General features: G+C 42.1%; 1 protein-coding gene across 14 annotated transcripts in view; it reads right to left on the reverse strand.

The window, feature by feature from the left end:
- ROBO2 (roundabout guidance receptor 2) overlaps positions 1–22192 on the reverse strand; it is a 1589073-nt gene that overhangs the window by 229471 nt on the left and 1337410 nt on the right. For all 14 annotated transcript variants that reach the window (XM_063956330.1, XM_063956325.1, XM_063956332.1 and 11 more), the window contains exons 3-5: positions 17182–17339; positions 15992–16112; positions 6610–6748 (exon numbers count right to left, since the gene is read on the reverse strand). In XM_063956330.1, coding sequence (XP_063812400.1) covers positions 6610–6748; positions 15992–16112; positions 17182–17339 — 418 coding nt within the window. The remainder of the gene's footprint in view (positions 1–6609; positions 6749–15991; positions 16113–17181; positions 17340–22192) is intronic.

Here is a 22192-nt window from a genome sequence, read left to right on the forward strand (position 1 = left end):
GGACCTGCTGGACACTGTCTGCAGAATGCGTTTATAAAAACACCACACGACGAGTGTTTAACTTTTCAGGCAGACAATCGCAATATACTGGTGGTCAGCAGACAATCACAATACTGGTGGTCAGTGGTCACTGGTCAGTCACACTGGCAGTGGCACTCTGGCAGCAAAAGTGTGCACTGTACTTAAAATATGTACTCCTGCTATAACTGCTCCCCAGTCTCCCCCACAATTAAGCTGTGTGAGCAGTGAGCACTCAGCACAGTCAGATAATGATATACAGTATTACATATGATGCAGCACACTGGGCTGAGCACAGATATGGTATGTGACTGTGTCACACTGTGTATCGTTTTTTTTCAGGCAGAGAACGGATTAATTAAACTGGTGGTCACTGGTCACACTATCAGCAGCAAGTAGTACTCCTCCTAATAATATGCTCCCCAAAATTTGTGTCTCTCTCTAGTATCTAGTCTAAACAGAGAGGACGCCAGCCACGTCCTCTCCCTATCAATCTCAATGCACGTGTGAAAATGGCGGCGACGCGCGGCTCCTTATATAGAATCCGAGTCTCGCGATAGAATCCGAGCCTCGCGAGAATCCGACAGCGGGATGATGACGTTCGGGCGCGCTCGGGTTAACCGAGCAAGGCGGGAAGATCCGAGTCGCTCGGCCCCGTGTAAAAAAACCTGAAGTTCGGGCGGGTTCGGATTCCGAGGAACCGAACCCGCTCATCTCTAGTTCTAATGCCGTTGGGACGCCCCCTCCCCGCGATCAGGCAAAGGCGATCACAGCCCTAACATGATGTCAGCATCTCACTGGGCTCCCGGGGTGCGCACATAGGGATTCAGACTGCGATCGCTGCATCCAGTCTCAATTAGACCCTATATGTGTTACATATGGCCTTGATAAAGGGAGTAACATACAGAAACGTTGACAGCACTTTTTTGTGTCCAGCATGTCCATTGTTCCCGAGTGCCGGGTATTGTTTACAGAAGATATATATATATATATATATATATATATATATACACACACACAAATACAAGAATGTCTTTAACCTTTCGCTCAAGTCACCAGCAGCAATTAGTGGACTCCCAAAAGGTAACACATACAAAACAGAAACCAAATGCACGTAGTGTATAGCCTTCTGAAACACTCAGATTTTAGTATTTCCAATAAATATTCTTCCACGGTGTGGGTTCTTATAACCGGTGTCACCTGTAAGTATACCCTCACACCAGAAATCACACTAGAGACAAAATGGCCAAAGTGGCCCAATTAGATATGATACCAATGAATTTTTATTAAAAGTACATAATAAAATTCCATAAATTCATATGAACATTTTTTTTAAAAGAATACATCCAGGTACAGTCAGTGAATTTTCTGTCAGTTTTAGCCTTTGAAGAATCACCCTCACCTTTACAGGTGTACACTCTATAGGGTGTAGTGGCGCACTGGACAAGAGACCGTAACTGATTTGACCCAACGCGTGTCGTTATATATATACAATTATTTTTTTTATTTTTTATTTTTTTTTCATAAAAAGAAAAAGAAAAAGAAAACTAGGGGTAATTAGCACTATATATTTAGCCTGTTTGTATCTGTAACAAACGGGACACACGGGGACACACACACACACACACACACACACACACACACACACACACATTTATCTTTTCAAAATGTCAAAATCCTGCAGCATAACAGAAAGAAACCTATGAAATCTAATTATACCACAGTATTACAGTGGAATGACTCTTTTACTTTGTTTTCTTAACCTCATTCTGTAAAAAGCACCAGAAGGTCTCCTCTGAACATTTATTATCAGAAATGTAATTTAGACGTTGCATTTTCTGGTGCTACTGTGTGGGGCGACATCAAACCCTTCCTGCAACTGGTCAATTTGGAACTTCCTGTTCCTGGATGCTGTTCTCATGCAGTCATAAAACGTCTGTTAGTGGTTTACTAGAGCAGTGTCTGCAGTTTCATTACAGATGTATGTACAAAGCCCAAAACAGCTGCTTAGCACCACACAACACAACATACAGAGGATACTTCCCTTCTGTAAAGTACAAATCTTCCTTTGCTCTGATGAAGAGCTGGCCGTGCAGCACTCTTGTCTGCAGAGGGCTAAGATACCTATTATTATAGTGCCATAAATTTCCTCTTGTAATTGAAAATCTCTCCACCACGCAAAGCGAAGTTCAGTTTTAGATACTTTGTAATTATAGTATACAGCTGCCCGCTAAGATGTGTCATTTTCCCAAACCCTACTCTCTGCATTTCAGCCATCCATTCATTATAAACTACAGTATATAACATGCTGACTCTTTCTAACACTAATCCCACTGTGAGGCTGATCCTCAGTCGCACGGATCATTGGGGGTCATTCCGATTTGTTCGCTCGTTATATTTTTCTCGCAACGGAGCGATTAGTCGCTAATGCGCATGCGCAATGTCCGCAGTGCGACTGCGCCAAGTAAATTTGCTATGAAGTTTGGTATTTTACTCACGGCATTACGAGGTTTTTTCTTCGTTCTGGTGATCGTAATGTGATTGACAGGAAGTGGGTGTTTCTGGGCGGAAACTGGCCGTTTTATGGGTGTGTGTGAAAAAACGCTACCGTTTCTGGGAAAAACGCGGGAGTGGCTGGAGAAACGGAGGAGTGTATGGCCGAACGCTGGGAGTGTTTGTGACGTCAAACCAGGAACGAAACTGACTGAACTGATCGCAGTTGCCGAGTAAGTCTGGAGCTACTCAGAAACTGCTAAGAAGTGTCTATTCGCAATTCTGCTAATCTTTCGTTCGCAATTTTGATAAGCTAAGATTCACTCCCAGTAGGCGGCGGCTTAGCGTGTGCAAAGCTGCTAAAAGCAGCTTGTGAGCGAACAACTCGGAATGAGGGCCATTAGTCGCACGGATCTCTGTTCAGGGACGCAAGCAGCAAAGTTTTATATACAATGCATGTGTCAAAGAAGAGTGAGACGGAACTCGGCCAGACCTGTCTTTCCGTGAAATAGGGCCTTTTGGGGAGGAACTGGTAGTCACCTTGAAGTGTGGGCGTGTCAGGGGAGTGTTGTGGGCGTGTCAGGGGAGTGTTGTGGGCATGTCAGAGGAGTGTTGTGGGCGTGTATCCAAAGCTCAGTATGAGGGAACCATGTCTCTGACGGATCTCTTGCACCTAACATGGACTGGTGTAAGGGCAGATAGAAATGATTATCGTCCCGCCTGCTGGTGTAAAACTAATGAGCGGCACTGGTTTCTCCCTGCACACGCACTAAACCTCGCATTAGTTGAACAGATAGTTGCATTAATAAGGTAGTAAATCCGGCTTCCATGGCTTCCTTCATCTACAGCCTCTTTTTAGCAGCCCCTGTGAATGTATCATTTTAATATATATTTTAATACAGTATATTTTTGAATGTCACGTTTATTGATTGATTTTGAGCATTGAGAATATATTTTTAATTAAAAAAGCGAAGGAATGAAAAAAACTAAAGAATAAAATGCTTAGAAAGAAGTTATTTTGCCACTAGATTAGAAGGGAAGAATAAATAAAAAGAAAGAAAAGGGACTATGTAGAGTTGAACATACACTGGATTTTCAGAGCGCATCTCCAGGATGGCTATTAAAACAAGCTTACGTATAGGGGTGTCCCGCTCATAAAGGTACACTCTGCATAAGGTGAATACGTGCGGTTAGTACTGTGCATGCAATGCAGGAGCTAATATAGCCGACTTGCGGTCAACCCGGGTACTGGAGTCATGGACAAACCCAGGGAGGTGTGGGTGTGCTCCTAAATAGTATTACAGCACCGTGTGTTGCACAGGGGGCACCAGCAGCTGCACAGGGAGACATCTGTCTCACTCAGCAGCACTGCAAAGAGGACAAAGTCCCACTAATTAGTACCTGATCAGCTCCCCCTCGATGCCTCTGACCAGACCCACTTTCAAAAAATGTGATCCCTATCTGGCTTGGTCATAGTGTATCTCTAACGTAATTTTACTTGTATTTTTCATTATTGTGCTTTTAACAATTGAATTGATTATACAGGTCTACTGCACTAACGCAGATTTAAGGTGAGCTGTGTTCTAAAATGTGTAACACAGCATTATAATCTCAGAACGTAATGCAAGGTATGGCACTCTAACATCTTATTTATCATGTTGTTTTAGGCACTTTGCCTGCATTTATTAACATTATCGTGCAAAGTGTATTAAAGCACAAAGGTGTGAATGTACCTTTACTGACTAACAAAACGTTTCCAGCCTCCGCTTCATATGGCAAATATCTTATAAATGTTGCTCTAAAGAGAGAATCGCCAAAACACAGAATATAATGAACTGTAATAACATTTTCTTCTCCTTTCTGGAAATAAACTAAACATGTATTAAGAAAGAAGAATTAAAAAATGATGTAGCTAGGAGATGTCAGGTGACACAAATCATCATGCTTTCAGAGGTCAACTGAGGTCATTTAGGGATAAATAGAGGTACCTCATATTTCTAAAATGGAGCAGCCGGGGTTTAAAGACACTGCCACAGCACATGAGTAGCAGAGCCAGTGGGTATAGTAGCATTGGAAAGAATCTTTTCTATTTCCCGACTTGCAACATTTTCAGGCATTGTAAAGCTAATCTTTTTGCATTTTAAATTCCATACAAAGAAGAGAGGTGTATCGGACTACAGTACTATATGTAGAAATTACACTGCATTGTCTATATGCAAATAGGTTAAGGAAACTAACTAATGCTGGACCTCTGCTGTATGATAGTTGCAGCTGTGCAGCAGACACTGGGGGTCATTCCGACACGTTCGCACGCTGCAGTTTGTCGCAGCAGTGCAAATGGGTCAGAACTGCACATGTGCGGCGCATGCGCGGAAGATGCATTGCGCACACGCGTTATTGCCCGGCAACGGTCGTCACCGCCAGCGGAAAAAGTGATCGCAGCGGTGATCGCAAGAAGACTGAGAGGCGGGAGGCATTCCGGGGCATCAACTGACCGTTGTCCAGGTGTGGTGAGGCGAACGCAGGAGTGTCCAGGCGTTTGGAGGGCGGATGTCTGACGTCAATTCCGAAACCTTTGTTGCTGGATCCGTCGCACTGAGTAAGTAAGTCTGACCCTGGTCTTGTTTTGCAGGAAACTTTATTAGCATAGCAGGGCTGCACAAACATTCGAAGCCCTGCTATGCTAAAATACACTCCCCCATAGGCGGCGTCAAGTTGATCACACGAGCAGCAAAAAGTTGCTACGTGTGATCAACTCGGAATGACCCCCACTATACGAGTAAGAAGACTACTGCTCGTTAGTTGGAGAGCCTCCAAACACTACACAACGTATGGACTATGGAGGTGTTTATATAGATTTATAGCCTGAAGTTGGCTTGACCTGGTTGGGTGTTTTGGACAAGTCTGAAAACCAACCCGAACGATCCTGACTTTTTTTTCCCAGATGTTTGCAAGCTATGACTGATTCAGTACCATACACAATATGATGATCACTGTAACTAGTTGGCTGGTAGAAACTGTTATCATGCAGTGTATGGCCATCTTAACACGAGAGAACAGTACTTTGGAAGTAATTTATAAAGTACAGAATTCTTTTTGCCTATGTCCACGATTTCCGCTATATTGTGTGAGTTTGTGAAGCAAGATGGATTCAGAAGAATAAAGATTTGCACCAGTGAACACGAGGGGTTGGTTGGAGCAAGGGACTGTTTTTTGATAATTTAGAAGTAGACATAGAGCCTTATTCAGGTTTGGTAGCAAACGAAAAAAGTTAGCAATTGGGCAAAACCACGTGCACTGCAGGTGAGGCAGATGTAACAAGTGCAGAGAGAGTTAGATTTGGGTGGGGTGTGTTCAAACTGAAATCTAAATTGCAATGTAGAAATAAAGCAGCCAGTATTTACCCTGCACAGAAACAATATTACCCAAATAAATACTGGCTGCTTTATTTTCTGCCTCTTAAGCAAACGTAGGCACTCCTCTAGTTTACAGAGACATCTTCAAAGAGAGGAGAGCCAGAGTGCACCTTGAAAGGCATTGGATGAACCATCTAAGTGCACTAATGCAAAACAAATGTGGTTTTAGGTAAAATAATACAGCGCTCATAGTTTTTATTTTATTTTATGATAAGTATTGAAACATAAAACAATCTGAGAATTATTGGACAGTCAGTTTACGTTTAACAAAAATCTGTGGTTCTAAAATGTTCCATCCCACTAGCCCGAAATGTACTAATCATTATTATGTGTGTTTACCAGGAGTAAACTTCAGTTTAGTATACAGCTATTATCGGCTAATACAGTTTAGAGTGTGCTGAGAGTCTTATGAATTAGTCAGGTAAACCATTGCACAGCTATATAAACTCCATCCTATTGCAAAAATCTGCTCAGGGCAAATAAGAGCTGCCAGGGCTGGAGGCTTAAAATGTTCTCCCTTCACAGCCTGCACCATTAAACAAAAATGTAGACCGCTAGAGTGATCTGCCAGCTACAGAATAAACATACAGATACTGAAATGCTTAAACAATGACCTGGCCAGTCTATAGGAAAGATGTGACAAAATAACACACACAACGAGTACAGCATTTTGAACACCCACCTTCCTCTTGGCAAGTCAGCATCGTCTTTTTTCCACCGGACTGTTGGTTGTGGATCCCCTTGGACTTGACACCGAAATTCCACAGGCTCATCCTCCAGAACTACCTGGTTAATTGGTCTTCGGAGAAAAGTGGGTCGTTCTGGAGGAAAACAGATAAAATGGTGAGTATTCAATTACAGAAAAATTCTCACAAATGGTATTTTGTTTATCCAGCTGGAAAGGTATAATAAAAAGCACAATGACATTAAAAAGTATGGTACAGAACTTGTAGTTACTAAAGGAATATAAACAACCATTATAAAAAGAGAGAAGCAAATTAGTTGGACAATTTGAATTACTATATGAATATGTGCAAATCCGCAGGACCCAGAGGGAAAACACTAGAACCCTTCAACATCTGCATTCACTGAGCCCACAAGACTGATGGGAAGTCACACATCCACTTTCTATTAGGTGGAACAGGACATAATGAATTAGAAAAGAACATTATATAAGCAGACAGGAAGGTTAGGCTCTAGCTACAGGAGCGCAATCTCCATGTCGTGGGTCATTTAATTTTTTTTTTTTTAATTGATTTACAGAAACTAATGTAATATATCCATCACTGGTATTGCAATAAAAAGAGATACATTCCCAAATGTATTATTTTAACTTATAACTTTAAATTAAGTGTGTGTTCTTCACCACTTAATTGCCCATTTTTAACAAATGTTAAAAACAGTTGAGTTTTTAAAAATGTAATTAAACAAAAAACATTTTTAAAATGAATTAAAATATTGTATTGCAAATACACCCCTTACCCGCCCGTATCCCTAGGCCCCCATTAGCAATAGACCTTCCAGGTCACAGATCCCATTAACATTACCCCCCTATCTGTTGTATAACCCCCACCCCTGGTATATAATATGTTCCTGTGCACTGGTGGAATTAAATGCCCCTTCTCGCACTTTTGTCCCTGGGGCGTGCACTCCAGTATACCATTTCTTGGCATTAAGGGGGGGGGGGGGATCCTGGCAATGATGTAGGCGGTCACTGACCGCTACATCCCTGCCTCAGGGGCCAAGAAGAAGAGGAAATCTGCGCATAATGAATTAAAGCAGATGAAGGAAGAGGGCCAGCACTGTCGCATCATATGCGATTGCGTTAACTAAAGCCCAGATGGCTGCAGTCGCATACCATGTTACTGCACATGTTAAGTAATTAAAAGAATGATTAGAAATGTGGTGAAAAGAAAAGACCTTATACTTATATTTTCTGTTTCACATTAAAAATATCAAATTTCATTTTTATTTTTGATTATCATTATTATCATCATATTTATTATAATTATTATTACTAATATAATTTTCTGGAAATACATTGCAGTTCTAAAGAGAACACAATGGGTGGCGGCAACTTAAGCGTCCTAGTCACAATAACATTGAGCGTCCTAGTCTCAATAACATTGAGCGTCCTAGTCACAATAACATTGAGCGTCCTAGTCACAATAACATTGAGCGTCCTAGTCACAATAACACCCCACGATTTGGAGTCTCCAACCTCTCGACACTGGAACCACATGTCATCTTCTTTTCCAAATGTTTGCAGAAAAAAATCAAATTAAAATGTAAAATAAAAAGCGCACAGACCTTGTTGTGAGAGTCCCCGTGATGATCCTGCGTGGGTAAAATAATCTTTATCCCCCCGATTTTCTAATAGGAGCCCAGGCAGAAGCACTAGTACTGGTTCCGCGTTTGGAGGGCCCCCTACATTTTTTCGTACTTTTATTTATGTATTTAAAACAACATTGGGCCTAATTCAGTTGATTGCAGCAGCAAATTTGGTAGCAATTGGGCAAAACCATGTGCAGTGCAGGTTGGGCAGATGTAACATGTGCAGAGAGAGTTAGATTTGGGTGGGGTGTGTTCAATCTGAAATCTAAATTGCAGTGTAAAAATAAAGCAGCCAGTATTTACCCTGCCAGAAACAAAATAACCCACCCAAGTCTAACTCTCTCTGCACATTTTATATCTGCCCCACCCCCCTGCACTGCAAATGATTTTGCCCAACTGCTAACAAATTTGCAGCTGTGATCAACTATGAATTACTCCCATTATATAGACAGCACCTGGCGAGATTGCTACATTAGAAGCAAGGCAGCTACATTATACCTCTCTCATTTCCAAGAGCCCCTTCTATTGTTTTGCAAGTTATTATGCCGCATTTTCATAATGCACTATTACATATGGTGACTTTTATGTTTTTTTTATGTGCTTGCGTCGAGTGGGTGGGATTCTGTCAACTTTGAGTATTTTTGCATTGTGCTACATACGTCTTGATACTCTGGAATTGCTCTTGTTTTGCAAAATCCAAGGCGATTACATTCCCGCCCAATGAAATAATTGGCCATTATTCTTACCTACTGTATGATACCTAAAATCAGGGGTGGATTGGCCATAGGGCTCACGGGGAAGATTCCTGATGGGTCAACGTGCATGTGGGGCCTGTTTTCTTTGTTGGCATGTGAGGGGTGCTGCTGCCGCCATGGTTACATGGTATACCTCTGGTGCTGCCCATGTGAGGCCACTTCTGCAAATTTTTCCAGGGCCGCTTTAAGGGTTCTATTCATGAAGCAGTGAAAGGAGAGGAGAAGTGATCCAATGGAGAAGTTGCCCATGGAAACCAATTAGCTGCTACGTATAATTTTATAGAATGCACTTGATAAATGTTATTGCTGATTGGTTGCCATGGGCAACTTCTCCATTGGCTTACTTCCCCACTCTTTTTACTGATTTATGAATAGACCCCTAAGTTCCCAATCTGCTCCTGAAAAAATCTAATTATCTCACTGTGAATGTATAGTATGCCAGTCGCTGTCTATTGCATTTTCTCTGTTAAAGAAAACATGACACAATAATTGATATACTGCTAACAAGCGGGAGAGAGGGAGCTGAAACTATTTCAGGACCAGCGAGACCTATCCATGTCACAAGATGAATGCTAATCTGCTTTATTTCCTTAGGATATTTTCCCTTTAAGGTCGCCATGTGCATCACAGAGTGTGTCTTGGAAACCACAGTAGCCAATTATAATCTAAATATGGAAGAATCACAGAGCAATAATAGTTTTAAAAAAATTAACACAGACTGGATTATTTTTCAACAACTCCCATCTAAGAAGAACCATTTTAATCAGTCAAAGAGCTAATTGCAAAACTATTGAGTGAGCAGAGAACCACACCACTGCCAATACAATTAACATTCTATATGTGAGATAAACTCGATTAGACTTCTCTGCATAACGCGCTTGCAGTGCTAATCTCCCTGGATATGATCTGACAATGTACGTTAATAACCACACATTTCTTACAAAATATTAACTCAATAAACCATCCCTGGCCGGTTTATCTAATTGTTTTATGAAATGTGTTTTACGATATTAAAAAGTGCATCTGTTACACTGGGAACTAGTAAGAAGAAATGTCTGTTTATATTTGGGCACGCTTCCTATTTATTTCCAAAAATATTGGCATGACCAAAGGGGGGTACACACGTGGAGATGTGTGCTGATCGATCTATCACAGAACGCTCAGCACACATCTCCCCCCCCACCCCCCCGCGCTCAGCACCCAGCGGTGAAGTGAGCAACCTGACTAGGCCAAATCTAGAGTCAGCGACGCACGGGGCCACGCATGGCTATCGCTATGGGGCATACACATGGAGCGATGTGTGCTTCTTTTCTAAGCAATCTAGTCAGACTGCTTAGAATTTAAGTACACATCACTACGTGTGACTGTGTACCCCCCTTAAGACTTATGGGGAGATGTACTAATCAGTGATAAGAGAAGTGAGCCAGTAAATCAGCACTGAGGTAACATTTAGAATTTGCATGCTATAAAATAATACAGACCAGCTCTTTTCACTGCTTAGTACATCTCCCCTTTAATGACTTCATTTTACAGTAGAAAAACACCAGTAGATAAATATAAAAGGGCTTCTTCTGAGTTGGCTGTATTTGTGTCTTGCTGCAGCTGCCTGCTTAGTACATTATGACAATGGCCCTCATTCCGAGTTTATCGCACCAAGCAACTTTTTGCTGCTGGTGCGATCAACTAATCTCCGCCTATGGGGGAGTGTATTTTAGCATAGCAGGGCTGCAATAGCTTATGCAGCCGTGCTATGCTAAAAAAGTTTCCTGCAAAATAAGACCAGCCCTGGACATACTTACCTTGTGCGACGGATCCAGCGATGATGGGCTCGGCTTTGACGTCAGACATCCGTTCTCCGTTCGCCTGGACACGCCTGCGCTTTTCTTACCACTCCCCGAAAATGGTCTCCAACGGTCAGTTGATGCCCCGGAACACATTCCTGCAGTCAATCTTTTTGCAGTCGCCGCTGCGACCGCTTTCTTACGCTGTCAGCGTTGTTTTTCCGGCGACTGCTGTCACCAGGCAACGGCGCGCGTGTGCGCAGTAGTGACCCGGTCGCAGCTGTGCGAACGAAAGCACGCTGTGAACGGGTCAGAATGACCCCCAATGTGAGAAACCGCGGTGTGTACTAATTACATAGAAGCTTATCCCCACACACACTTTTCTTAGTTCCGAAGTCATCATCATTAGTATCAGGACTCAGAGCAGCCTCATGCTGGATGCAAAAGATCTGCCTGACAATGACGCCCCTGCTCCTTCCGCACGCTGCACGACAACGATCACTGAAGTCGGCCGACACACCCACGACCCATCCCACTACACCGCTCGCTATGTGTAGAGTTCTGCGCAATTGCAGATTGCCCCCCAATTTCCACCAAAAAAATCCCACTCACTGATAGTATTGTATAGTCAAGATATTTTGTGTGCGGCCCTCGAATATTCACTGAAAAGTGTTAAATGGCCCCCAGCTGAAATAATTGCCCACCCCTGCTCTAAGCCAGCCAGTGCTAACAAACTAAAGCAAAACTTCTTTCCCTTTTCTATCACAAAGGCAGCACAAGTCATGGTCAGAATCAAACAACCACAGCGATGGCATTTCACGCTAATTATGAAGCTTGTTAGGTTACCGTAGAAGCGCTGCCCATTGTGTCTAGGTGTTAGAATGAAAGCTATTCCATGCATACACAGGATTCACTAATGGGAGACAGGCGTTGTCACTGGTAACAGCCGATAAAATACATACCTACAGTATATTATATTAATAGCAGTGGGATGACTTTTAAGAGTGATTTATTTCTATGATTTACCAAATTAAAGCTTGTGGTCTGTAGAATTATATTGGCAATATAATTGGCTGCTTTGTTTTGGAGTTTTGAGGCCAAATATCCATCTGCCACTTACAATGCTTCACCATTGTACTCTGGTGAACTCTCCCTGTGCACCTGCTGGACGACCTGGAACATGTGACCTGCTGGGTGGTTTTGAAACTGTGACAGTTATTTGCAGCCATCCACTGAGCAGGTTTTTTTTTCGAAATTCAACTCCTAAGGGGGTGAAAAGGGGTAAAATATTCTGCTCAGCAAACGTTTGCCCGGTTGAAACCGGGCACATCAGATAGCATATTTTAATGTATGTTCTTATTTAATTAAAAAGTGGAGACGTTGTGTAACATATCAATGTTTTTTAGTTTGCTACACCAGACAAATCAAAGCCTAAATGCCAACCCTGAAGAAGCATTCGCTACAGAAAAGATGTGCTAGGGACATGCTGGTAGACACAACTGGGACAGTGCCTGATTTTTACATACAGCTCATTACTGAGGGTGTACTGCAAAGATGGATGCAGTGCTTAATTATGCTAATGCAGTAGGAGGTGTCTTGTAAAATAGATGCCTGCTGCCGGCTTCTGTGATCCACTGCTGCGGATTGGATCACTCTGTGTGAACATCGGCCATCCGCGTAAATCAGTGGCAAACGCTGGATTTCTAGAGAGGGGTTTCCAAATACAGTCCATAATCTCCCACTTTGTAGAACATTGGAGCAAGTGTGGGTGTCTGGGGGAGCGGTAGAAGTACTTAGTACAGACCCTGGACATTAATGTTCACATTGATCTTTTTATACACTGGTTACTGGATGGAATACAGTATTAATATTTAACATTATAGATGGTCTATAGTATAAGCTGTATTTAAATAATATAAATAGGTGGTCAGGAAAAGGAAAAACAAACCATAATAAATACACAAACATAATAGAACCAGTACTGCTCTTTCTAAGCACACATTCTCCCATATCATAAGGCTCCTGTCTCTTTTACCTAGTAGCTGCTCTCTGGTCCATTGCACTGATTGAAGACTCAGCTCCACTCACAGCAAACTTGGTAGATACAGCTGCTACACTGGGCATGCGCAGCAGCTCTGCTCTGTCCCTTAAACTGCATGATGTGACAGCAGCTCTAGTATTTGTATTATATATCATTGCTATTGTCATAATTTAAGCCACTTGGCAAGAGGAGAGGGGTTTACGGGCAACCAGAACCCCCCCTGCGTTTGCCTATGTAACCCTCAAGTTACTCAGGATGGCCAGTCTCTTCACACAGTTAGGGTCAATAAAACTGCATTTAAGGATGCAACCACTAGCCTCGGCGCTTCCAGAAAACAGGCACGACACTCCATCATCTTCTGAAACGCTGGCCAGCGCCATCCCTTCCCTGCCCTAAAACATCCGCAGCCTGTCAATCATGCTGTGTCTTAGTTGCCAACATCTCTATGCGCAGATCTGAAAACATCGGAGATATACACATAGCACCAGGTTGCATTTATCTCTGAATCTGGCCCTGAATATAAATCTAAGGGGGAGATGTACTAAGCAGTACAAAGAGTGGAGAAGTGAGCCAGTGGAGAAGTTTCCCATGGCAACCAATCAGCATTGAAGTAACATTTATAATTTGCATACTATAACATTATACAGATCAGCTGATTGGTTGCCATGTGCAACTTCTCCACTGGCTCACTTCTCCACTACTCAGTACATCTCCCCCTAAGTGCGTGTGAAGTGCATGTGAAGCATTGCAAGCATTTATTAAGGACATTCTGTAAAACGATCGGTAGAGGCTGATTGGTTGGTATCTAGTTGGTTGGTAGAGGCTGATTGGTTGGAAATTTCCCCACTTGTCCGCTTCGCCACTCTTTAGAAGGTTTGCTACATCTCCCCCATAGTTACTGAATGTGATCAAGCCTTGCAGAAGACAGGGATAACAGTACAGACTCTCAGCTTAATGTGGAACATCTCTCTGTTCTCTGCTAGATGACTTTATTTTCTATATCTCCTTTATCCCTATTGATTTTTCTTTGTCTGCTGAGGACTTTTTGTCTGGTGTTTGAAGTGCGACTACTAATGGTTTGCACCACTGACACAACCTCGCCATTACTCACTGTGGGGTTTTGTATGTTGCTTATTATCCAGGTACTTTAACAATAACTTTAGCAACAGATCTCTTTCAATGCCGAACCTCTGTATTTAACCCCACCAGGGGAGAATGTTTTAGTGAAAAAAAATATACTATTAAAATAAAATATCAAGATACCAAGAATTTAACACTGTCAAATATATACCTTTGGGGAAAAAAAATAAAATGAAATAAATAATATATATATATATATATATATATATACATACATGCATACATACATACATACACATAAATATAAAACCACAGCACTCGTCACCCCAGAAGCGGGGCACACAAGTGCACTCACCACTCATAGGGTGGGGTGCATGTAGCCCATGATGACATCACTCAAATACATATAAACAGAAAACCCAGCACTCACCATAGCAAGCTCACTTATCCTCAACACATTAATAAATAAATAATGGGGGTTTAGTTAGTGAATTGGCCAATGCACAGAAGCCTGCAAACCAATCGCCAAGGTACCCCACCTTCTTAGGTACTACACTATTACAGAGTCTTAAAACCTGGCAACTGTCTCATATATATATATATATATGTATGTATTGTATACATACTGTATACAGAGTGATTCAAAAGTCGCAGTACACCCTTTTGTTTCAAAAACTGTGCAGGAAATGGGAAAACTGAATACTCCAGTAACATATGGGGGAGATGGGCTATCTTTTAGGGTATGTACCGAACATGGGTACCATTTTGAAATCGGCCATCTTGAATCCAAGTCAGTTTTTTCAAATAGAAAGGGGGTCATGTAACATGTAAAACAATCAAAATTTGCTAAAAAGTTTATTGCTGCAAATAGATTTGCAATACCAGTTATGGTTCAAAAGCTACACTTTTTTGTTGTTGCAGGTAACTCAAGATGGCTTTGACAAAAGAGGAGAGAATTGAGGTAATTTTGATGTCAGGAGAACAAAGTTTCCGTGTCATAGCTGCAGATTTTAACTACCAGCACCCAGAAAGACCTCCAATTTCACGTAACACTGTCAGGTGCCTAATTTCTAAATTCTGAGAAACTGGTACCGTGGCTGACAAGTCACGGAGTGGTCGTCCAAAAAGTGCTAGTGATGAGACAACCTCAGCAATGGTTTTGGCATCCTTTGTGAAGAGCCCACAACGCAGCACAACACCCACACATTAAATAATTGTCCTTTATGGAGAACAGTTCAGCCTGTAATTCCAACAAAAAAGTGTTGTAACTTTTGAACCATAACTGCTATTTCAAATCTGTTTGCAGCAATATACTTTTCTGCAAATTCTGATGTTGTTTGACATGTTACATGACCCCCTTTCCATTTGAAAAAACTGACTTAGATTCAAGATGGCTGCTTTCAAGATGGCACCCGTGTCTCTCTCTCTCTCTCTCTATATATATATATATATATATAGACTGTATATATATATATATATATATATATATACTGTAGCAGAAGCAAGCGATTGCGTTATATTTCAGGAAAGAAAGAGCTAATGACTTGTTATTAGAGATTCCACACTCCATGTGATACATTTTGAGTCAAAGCTGGGGATTTAAACTGAACAACATCATCGATTTGTAATAGGGTCCGAGATCGACGGTGGTGCCGGATGCCGGCCGATCTCTGACCTTTTTTTTAAAAGGGGCAATAACTTACAAGGCATGGTTTTGCCTCGTAAGTTATTGCCATTTAAAAAAAAAGTATGAGATAGGCCGGCATCCGGCACCACCGGCGATGTCGGACTCCATTACATCTTGCCGCATATTGCAATATACATTGTTGTATAAGTTATGACTTATTTAGCCAGATAAAAGGCTACTGATGATCACAATATACAGCCAGTCTCTCAAAATGGATTGAACCTCACATATATTTCTTCTTATAAGGATGGTCAGGCTACCAAACTACTGACATTGACAGCGAAGCTTATGTATTGTAATATTAAACTATTAATACATGTTACAGCGAGTATCATTTTAGGGCAAAATTAAGACAATACTGTCAAAATAAAAAGAAATGAAATTACCAAAGACGGTCAGCTCAGCTGGGTCACTGTCTCGCTCCCCGACCATATTGGTTCCAACACATGTGTACATCCCAGCATCACTTTTCCTTGTGTTGGATATCATCAGCTTCCCACTGCGGATCTGTAACATAAAAAGGCATAGGCGACTTTAAAACAAGAATGTACAAACATACCGCACACGGATAAAGTCAGGGCATGCCTGAAGGAGAGGTTTATATAACACAAAGTCCAGGGAGGATGATTCTATCCTATGACAGTTTCAATCTGAATGGAGTTAAATAGAAATTAATGGAGGTACAACTCAATGCCCACTCTAATAAATAAAGGTTAATTGATTTATGGTGTCTAGCATACTTGCATAGGAAGCTGGAGGCTGTGTATAATTATAATAGCACTCAGGCACTAGCCGCAGACCTTAATAAATGTGTAACGGCGGCCATATTTCTCTAAGAGGTCAACCGTAAACATGTAGCAACACCGATACACAGCCTTATGTTGCTTCTCTTTGTATTCAGAAATGGCCACACGTGTATTGGTCTATTCTTGATCTCCGTATACTGTAACTCTCTCCAAAGCTTTAAACATTTTCCCAAAACCCACTTCTTTATTATAGCCTTCCAGCTCTCCTCCTAAATTGGCACTTTATCCTCCTCACTCACTGTCTCTCCACTCTTTGTCATCCCGGTCTGCCCCTCCCCCATAATAGTGTAAGCTCACACGAGCAGGGCCCTCACCCCTCATGTGCTTTTCCTTCCCTCACTTGTACCATTATCTCATCCCCACTGCCAACAGTGGCACCGAACCAATAGGTTCAACTGGTGCTGCTTGTGTATGACTGAATATGCTGCAATGTTTATATAACTTTTATTCCATGTTCTGCAATGTTTTACACTGTTAGTCTTTTGTTCTTTTTCTTGTTTTGTTTGAACTGTTTCGGTTTACGTACTGTGTAAGGCGCTGCAGGACCCTAGTGGCGCCATATAAAGGATCAATAATAATAATAATAATAATAATAATAATAATATGTTCAATTCCAGCTTTAGTATGGTGGAATTATTAATGGATAAGTTCTGCACTCATCATAGTTCATCTACTAGACTCTAAACTGGAATACATACTATGGACAGCAGGAAATGCCTCCTGCCAATAACAGTTCTACACCCTGGATTAAATAAAACCAGTCTACTCACGCTAATTCTGTCCTCTCTGTCATCTATTCTAACTTTGTCTTTCTTCCAGTAAATAGTTGGTTCCGGGTGTCCTCTCGGTGGCTGGCACTCCAATATGGCAGGTTCCCCGGCGGCCACCACCACGTCTGTTGGGTTGAGGCGGAAGTCATCTCGAAGCACTGTTGTACAAAAACAGGGCATAATAAATTAGCAATGAAATATTTCCTTATGAAAACAATTAAGCTCAATATATTTACTTTATATGAATTTGTAAGTGAGCTACAGACTTAGATCTGGGTTGTGTATATATGGGTTGTACAGTACACTCTGATGTGACACTATGGAACTGGCAGGCAGTACAGATCTGTAAACAAGCTCTCTTTGACTTGTTCCAATTTTCCTAGCTCAGGCTAGACATGGCGCTGAGTCCCATAAGCAATACATAAACCAGCACTTCATTTGAAACTAAATTAGGTAACATATGCTTGCATCTTATGTAAATGACCTGTTTTAAAACAGGGATTAGGACCCTCTAGCGAGCTGCAGCCCTCCAAAATGAAATCCACTTCACTGTTACCGTTCCAAGTGAGCATGGCAACATAATTAGAGAACACAAGTCTATAAAAGCAATGACAAAATACTGTAGATATTCCGATATAACAAAACCTAAAAAAACCCAGTGCATAGTAGTACAAATACTCTATGACACATACACAGGGCCGTAACTAGGGGGGGACCTAAGGGGGGCATGCGCCCCGGGTGCAGGGTTTCAAGGGGTGCCAAGGAGTTAGAGGAGCAAGGTTTTTTTTAAAAAAAACAAAAAAACAAAAAAAAACCGGCAGTGCTGTGCTGCTCCAGTGAAACAGCAATGTATCTGACCCATCTGTCTGCCCGCAGCTGGCTCCAACACTGTGCGGGTGATCTCGAGTACCTAGGATCTCTCCTATGTTGGCTACTGTCTTAAACTCTCTTATTTGCCATGCAGTGATGAGCTAGCGTGTGGTGCACCGTACAAGCTATAGAAGTGCACTGTGCTCCCAGTTGGCAGTATCAACCTTCGCTTTGGCTCCCAGATGGGGGGATTTGGTGTAGCTTATAGGGGGATGTAGTGCAGTGATGTAGTGTACCATATAGGGTATGTAGTGTAGTAATGTTTTGCAGTATATAGGGGCATGTAGTGCAGTGATGTGGTGTAACATATAAGGGGATGTAGTGTAGCATATAGGGTATGTACTATGTAGTGCAGTGGATAGGGGTATGTATTGTAGTGATGTAGTTCAGGATGTAGAGGATGTAGTATAGCCAAATTACTGCCTTGCCCCGGCCGGGTGACGAAAATCCTAGTTTCGGCCCTGACATACATGTGGCTTTTACAGAAACATACTGCAGGAGCTCAGTTTCAGCAGCCGGCTGATGTACTGTACAATGGTTTGGTGTGTTGCGGTGGCCTCTTTGATTTGGTATCAATAGCTACAGTACGTCTGCCACCGTTTCAGAATAAAAAAAAAAAAATCTAATCTGGGACCTTCTGTGATGCTTTCATTTTTATTTAAGCTCATTACACTCAACTACATTTGTCAAAGAGAAATTCCTGATATGATAAAGGTCTTTTTTGCCAGTACCCTCCATGAGCTCAAGTCATAACCTCCGTTCTACATCTGGTCTCTAGTGTCATGCCAAATGGACAGCTGACGCTGATCACCTTTGTTTAAGGATAAACGCAAATGATTCTTTTCCCTAGCAGCCATGTACAATGCCTGGTGAGTAACGTAGCACATGTAGCTCTGTCAGAATAATAGTAATCAACAGGTATAACGGAAATCCAGTAATTCTAAAAAAACATTAAAACATTAATGGATTGTCTGATTTTACCCATTTATTTCAAACAACCCACTGCACATAATAATTAAATAACAATATGATTTATATACTGTATATATATATATATATATATATATACACACACACACACACACACATATATATATACACACACACACACACACACACACACACACACACACACACACACACACACACACACACACACATATACATATAATTCCAAATTAGGGGAGCACTCACCAGTCTTCAAATAGAAAAAAATGTATTCAAACCATCAACAGCAAATAGTTTATGTCGACGTTTCGGTCATGGTTCTGACCTTTGTCTTGACAAAGGTCAGAACCATGACCGAAACGTCGACATAAACTATTTGCTGTTGATGGTTTGAATAAACTTTTTTCTATTTGAAGACTGGTGAGTGCTCCCCTAATTTGGAATTGTATTGGAGTGAAAATTTTCTCCCTCATTGGATGTCACCCCAGCACTGTTTATATTCAAACGTGAGTGTGGACCCTCTATCTTTATATATACATATAAATATATATATATATATATATAGAGAGAGAGAGAGAGAGAGAGAGAGAGAGAGGGCTCACCTACATTTAAGGGTGCCCACCTAAGGGCACTGGAGCAAGCTAATCTTGTTGAGGAGGGTCGAGTCATCATTTAAGTATATATATATATATATATATATATATCTACTGTATGAAAGCGAAAATCTGTCCTTCTTGTCTTTCTATACTAATCCACATTTTACAAGCGGAGATCGTGAAATGTTACACACGAGCTTATTAAAACAGCGGAGGCAACTAAAACAATTAGAAATTCCTAGCATCCCTGGGGGGGGCGGGGAGACAGCAGCACAGAGTATATCAGGAGACAGCATAACTCTGAAATGGCTGGAGCAATGTACTCAAAAATTGGTACACATATGCCTTCCAATCTGGAAACAAGCACTGTGGGGCGGAGGCATCCCTAGCACCCCTAGGGATGGAACAGCAGCACAGAGTATGTCAGCAGACAGCATAACTGTCGAAGGCCTGGAGCAATTTACACCAAACTTGGTACACATCTGACTTACAATCTGGGAACAAACTCTGTGGGGGTTAGACACACCTAGCACCCCTAGTGGTGATGCAGCAGCACTGAGTATTTCAGCAGAAAGCATAACTCTGGAATGCCTGCAGCAATTTACAACAAACTTGGTACACATATGACTTTCACTCCGGAAACAAACACTGTGGGGGTAAGACACCCCTAGGATCCCTAGGGGTGAGGAAGCAGCACAGAGTATATCAGGACATGCATGATATGTCAGTGATGGCAGGGCTGCATGTGACAGGGCCGGTGACATGATGTGAGTAGGGGAATGCAGGTAGCACAAACCCACACACTGAGCGTTATATAGTGGAAGTGGCACGGTCCCCCAGTAGCACAGAGTATATCAGGTATACACAGTATACACCAGTGACGTATACACTGTGTACAGCTGCCCAGAGCACCTACAGGTGCCATTCCCAGCACCCTGCTGGCTAGATGCAGAGGCCATTGGACGGCCTTGGGTGATAACTCTGCTCACACAACCCTTTCTATGACCTTGCATTTAGGGACCAATGCAGAGTTGAACCCAACTCAGCTGCAATAGCGTTGAAATAAATTGGATATTGCTGTGTTCAGACTTGTACACATCACTGTGAATGCACAACCCCGAACAGTACATTTGCATTTAAAGTCATCACCATTATCAGTGTGGACTTGCACCAGCACTATCACTGGTGAGAACGATCTGACTGGAAACGCTACCTCTCTAAACTTAGCCATCGTGCAAACACCCCCTCACCACACAATTGTGACCTTTCAGTGCAAGCACAGTTATGGAGCAAGCGCAGTGCGAAACCGCACAAAATACACAGACAAATCACACTTGTGTTCAACGCCATATCAGCCCCTTCAGGTGCGTAGATAGCAAGAAATGTTTAAATAGACTTTCCTGGGCACCTGTCAAAGAAGATGTATAGCTGCCTCCAGCACGGCAGCCGTTTACTAACACCTGCTAATCTAGGCCCGAGTCCAGGCCCTGTCACACCATGCCCTTTTTTGCAGGATTCCTGACACAGCACATTAAAGCTCTGATTTATGTCCCCAGCCTAAATGGTTTTAAGTATGTTCCGATTATTATAGAATATTCTGAAGAACAATCAGTCATCAACTATTTTGCTCCGTGCTCTCCAACAACAACAGCTATCACAGAAATACATCTCTATAGGATTTACATTTACATGATGATTACAAATAACCATCTGTCTGCTTCTAGTTTCTCAATCTGGTCCATGTCCCATGAGCCACTTGTTTATGGTCAAAGCAGCAAAGCTGGAAGGGGGAAAAAAAATGTTGGCCTGTCAGGAGGCAGAGAATGATTCCACGCGCATCCCTGAAGAACCAGGCTTTTCCCGAAATACGAAACCTGAAATATTTTTAGATGTCAGGAGGAAAACAAAGCTACACCTGCAGCACTGACTACGTGGAAGCGTTACAGGTTTTCCAGATGGCTCAAAAACACCTGAAAGAATTAAAGATGCACACACACTCAACGTAGGCGGCCATATTGTCAGATGAAAAATACTTCTGAATCTTCCGGGACTGATGTCTGTGATTTCTGGTGACCTGATGGGCTATGACATTTACCAAAATTAAATTTGCAGGCTCTCCTCTGAAATTACCAGTTTTGGGGGGATATCTGCAAGTTTGCAGTATCTCCTGGATATATGTAGGGGATAACCACATGAGATATAGGAGATTTCTGCTGCAATCCCCCATTATCGGTAGCAATTGCAGCCACAAGCTTGGCGTTAGCTACTATAGCTTATAGGCTAGTTACCGCAGAAGTTACCAGGAGAGGTATACTCCAGATCCCTCTGCAATCATGGACGCTCGCGCATGCATGGTCTGATGATGTTCAATGTCCAATGGATGCTTCAGGCTTAATACAGGTACCATGGGACAGCGATATCACCGCCCCTAGGCTCTGAGCTCTGCTTGCCCACCCCTATTTACGGCCCTGTAGAAACCCTAAAAGCCCATGAGATGAGACGCTTAACATAGCGGTTCACAACTTCGCTTTCCGTACAGCTGCGAAGGTGGGCACTGCTAGAATGCGCTGATCACACTAAGAGTGTGGGGTAGAGGT

The sequence above is a fragment of the Pseudophryne corroboree genome, chromosome 2 (genome assembly GCF_028390025.1).
Source record: "Pseudophryne corroboree isolate aPseCor3 chromosome 2, aPseCor3.hap2, whole genome shotgun sequence".
Lineage (NCBI taxonomy): Eukaryota > Metazoa > Chordata > Amphibia > Anura > Myobatrachidae > Pseudophryne > Pseudophryne corroboree.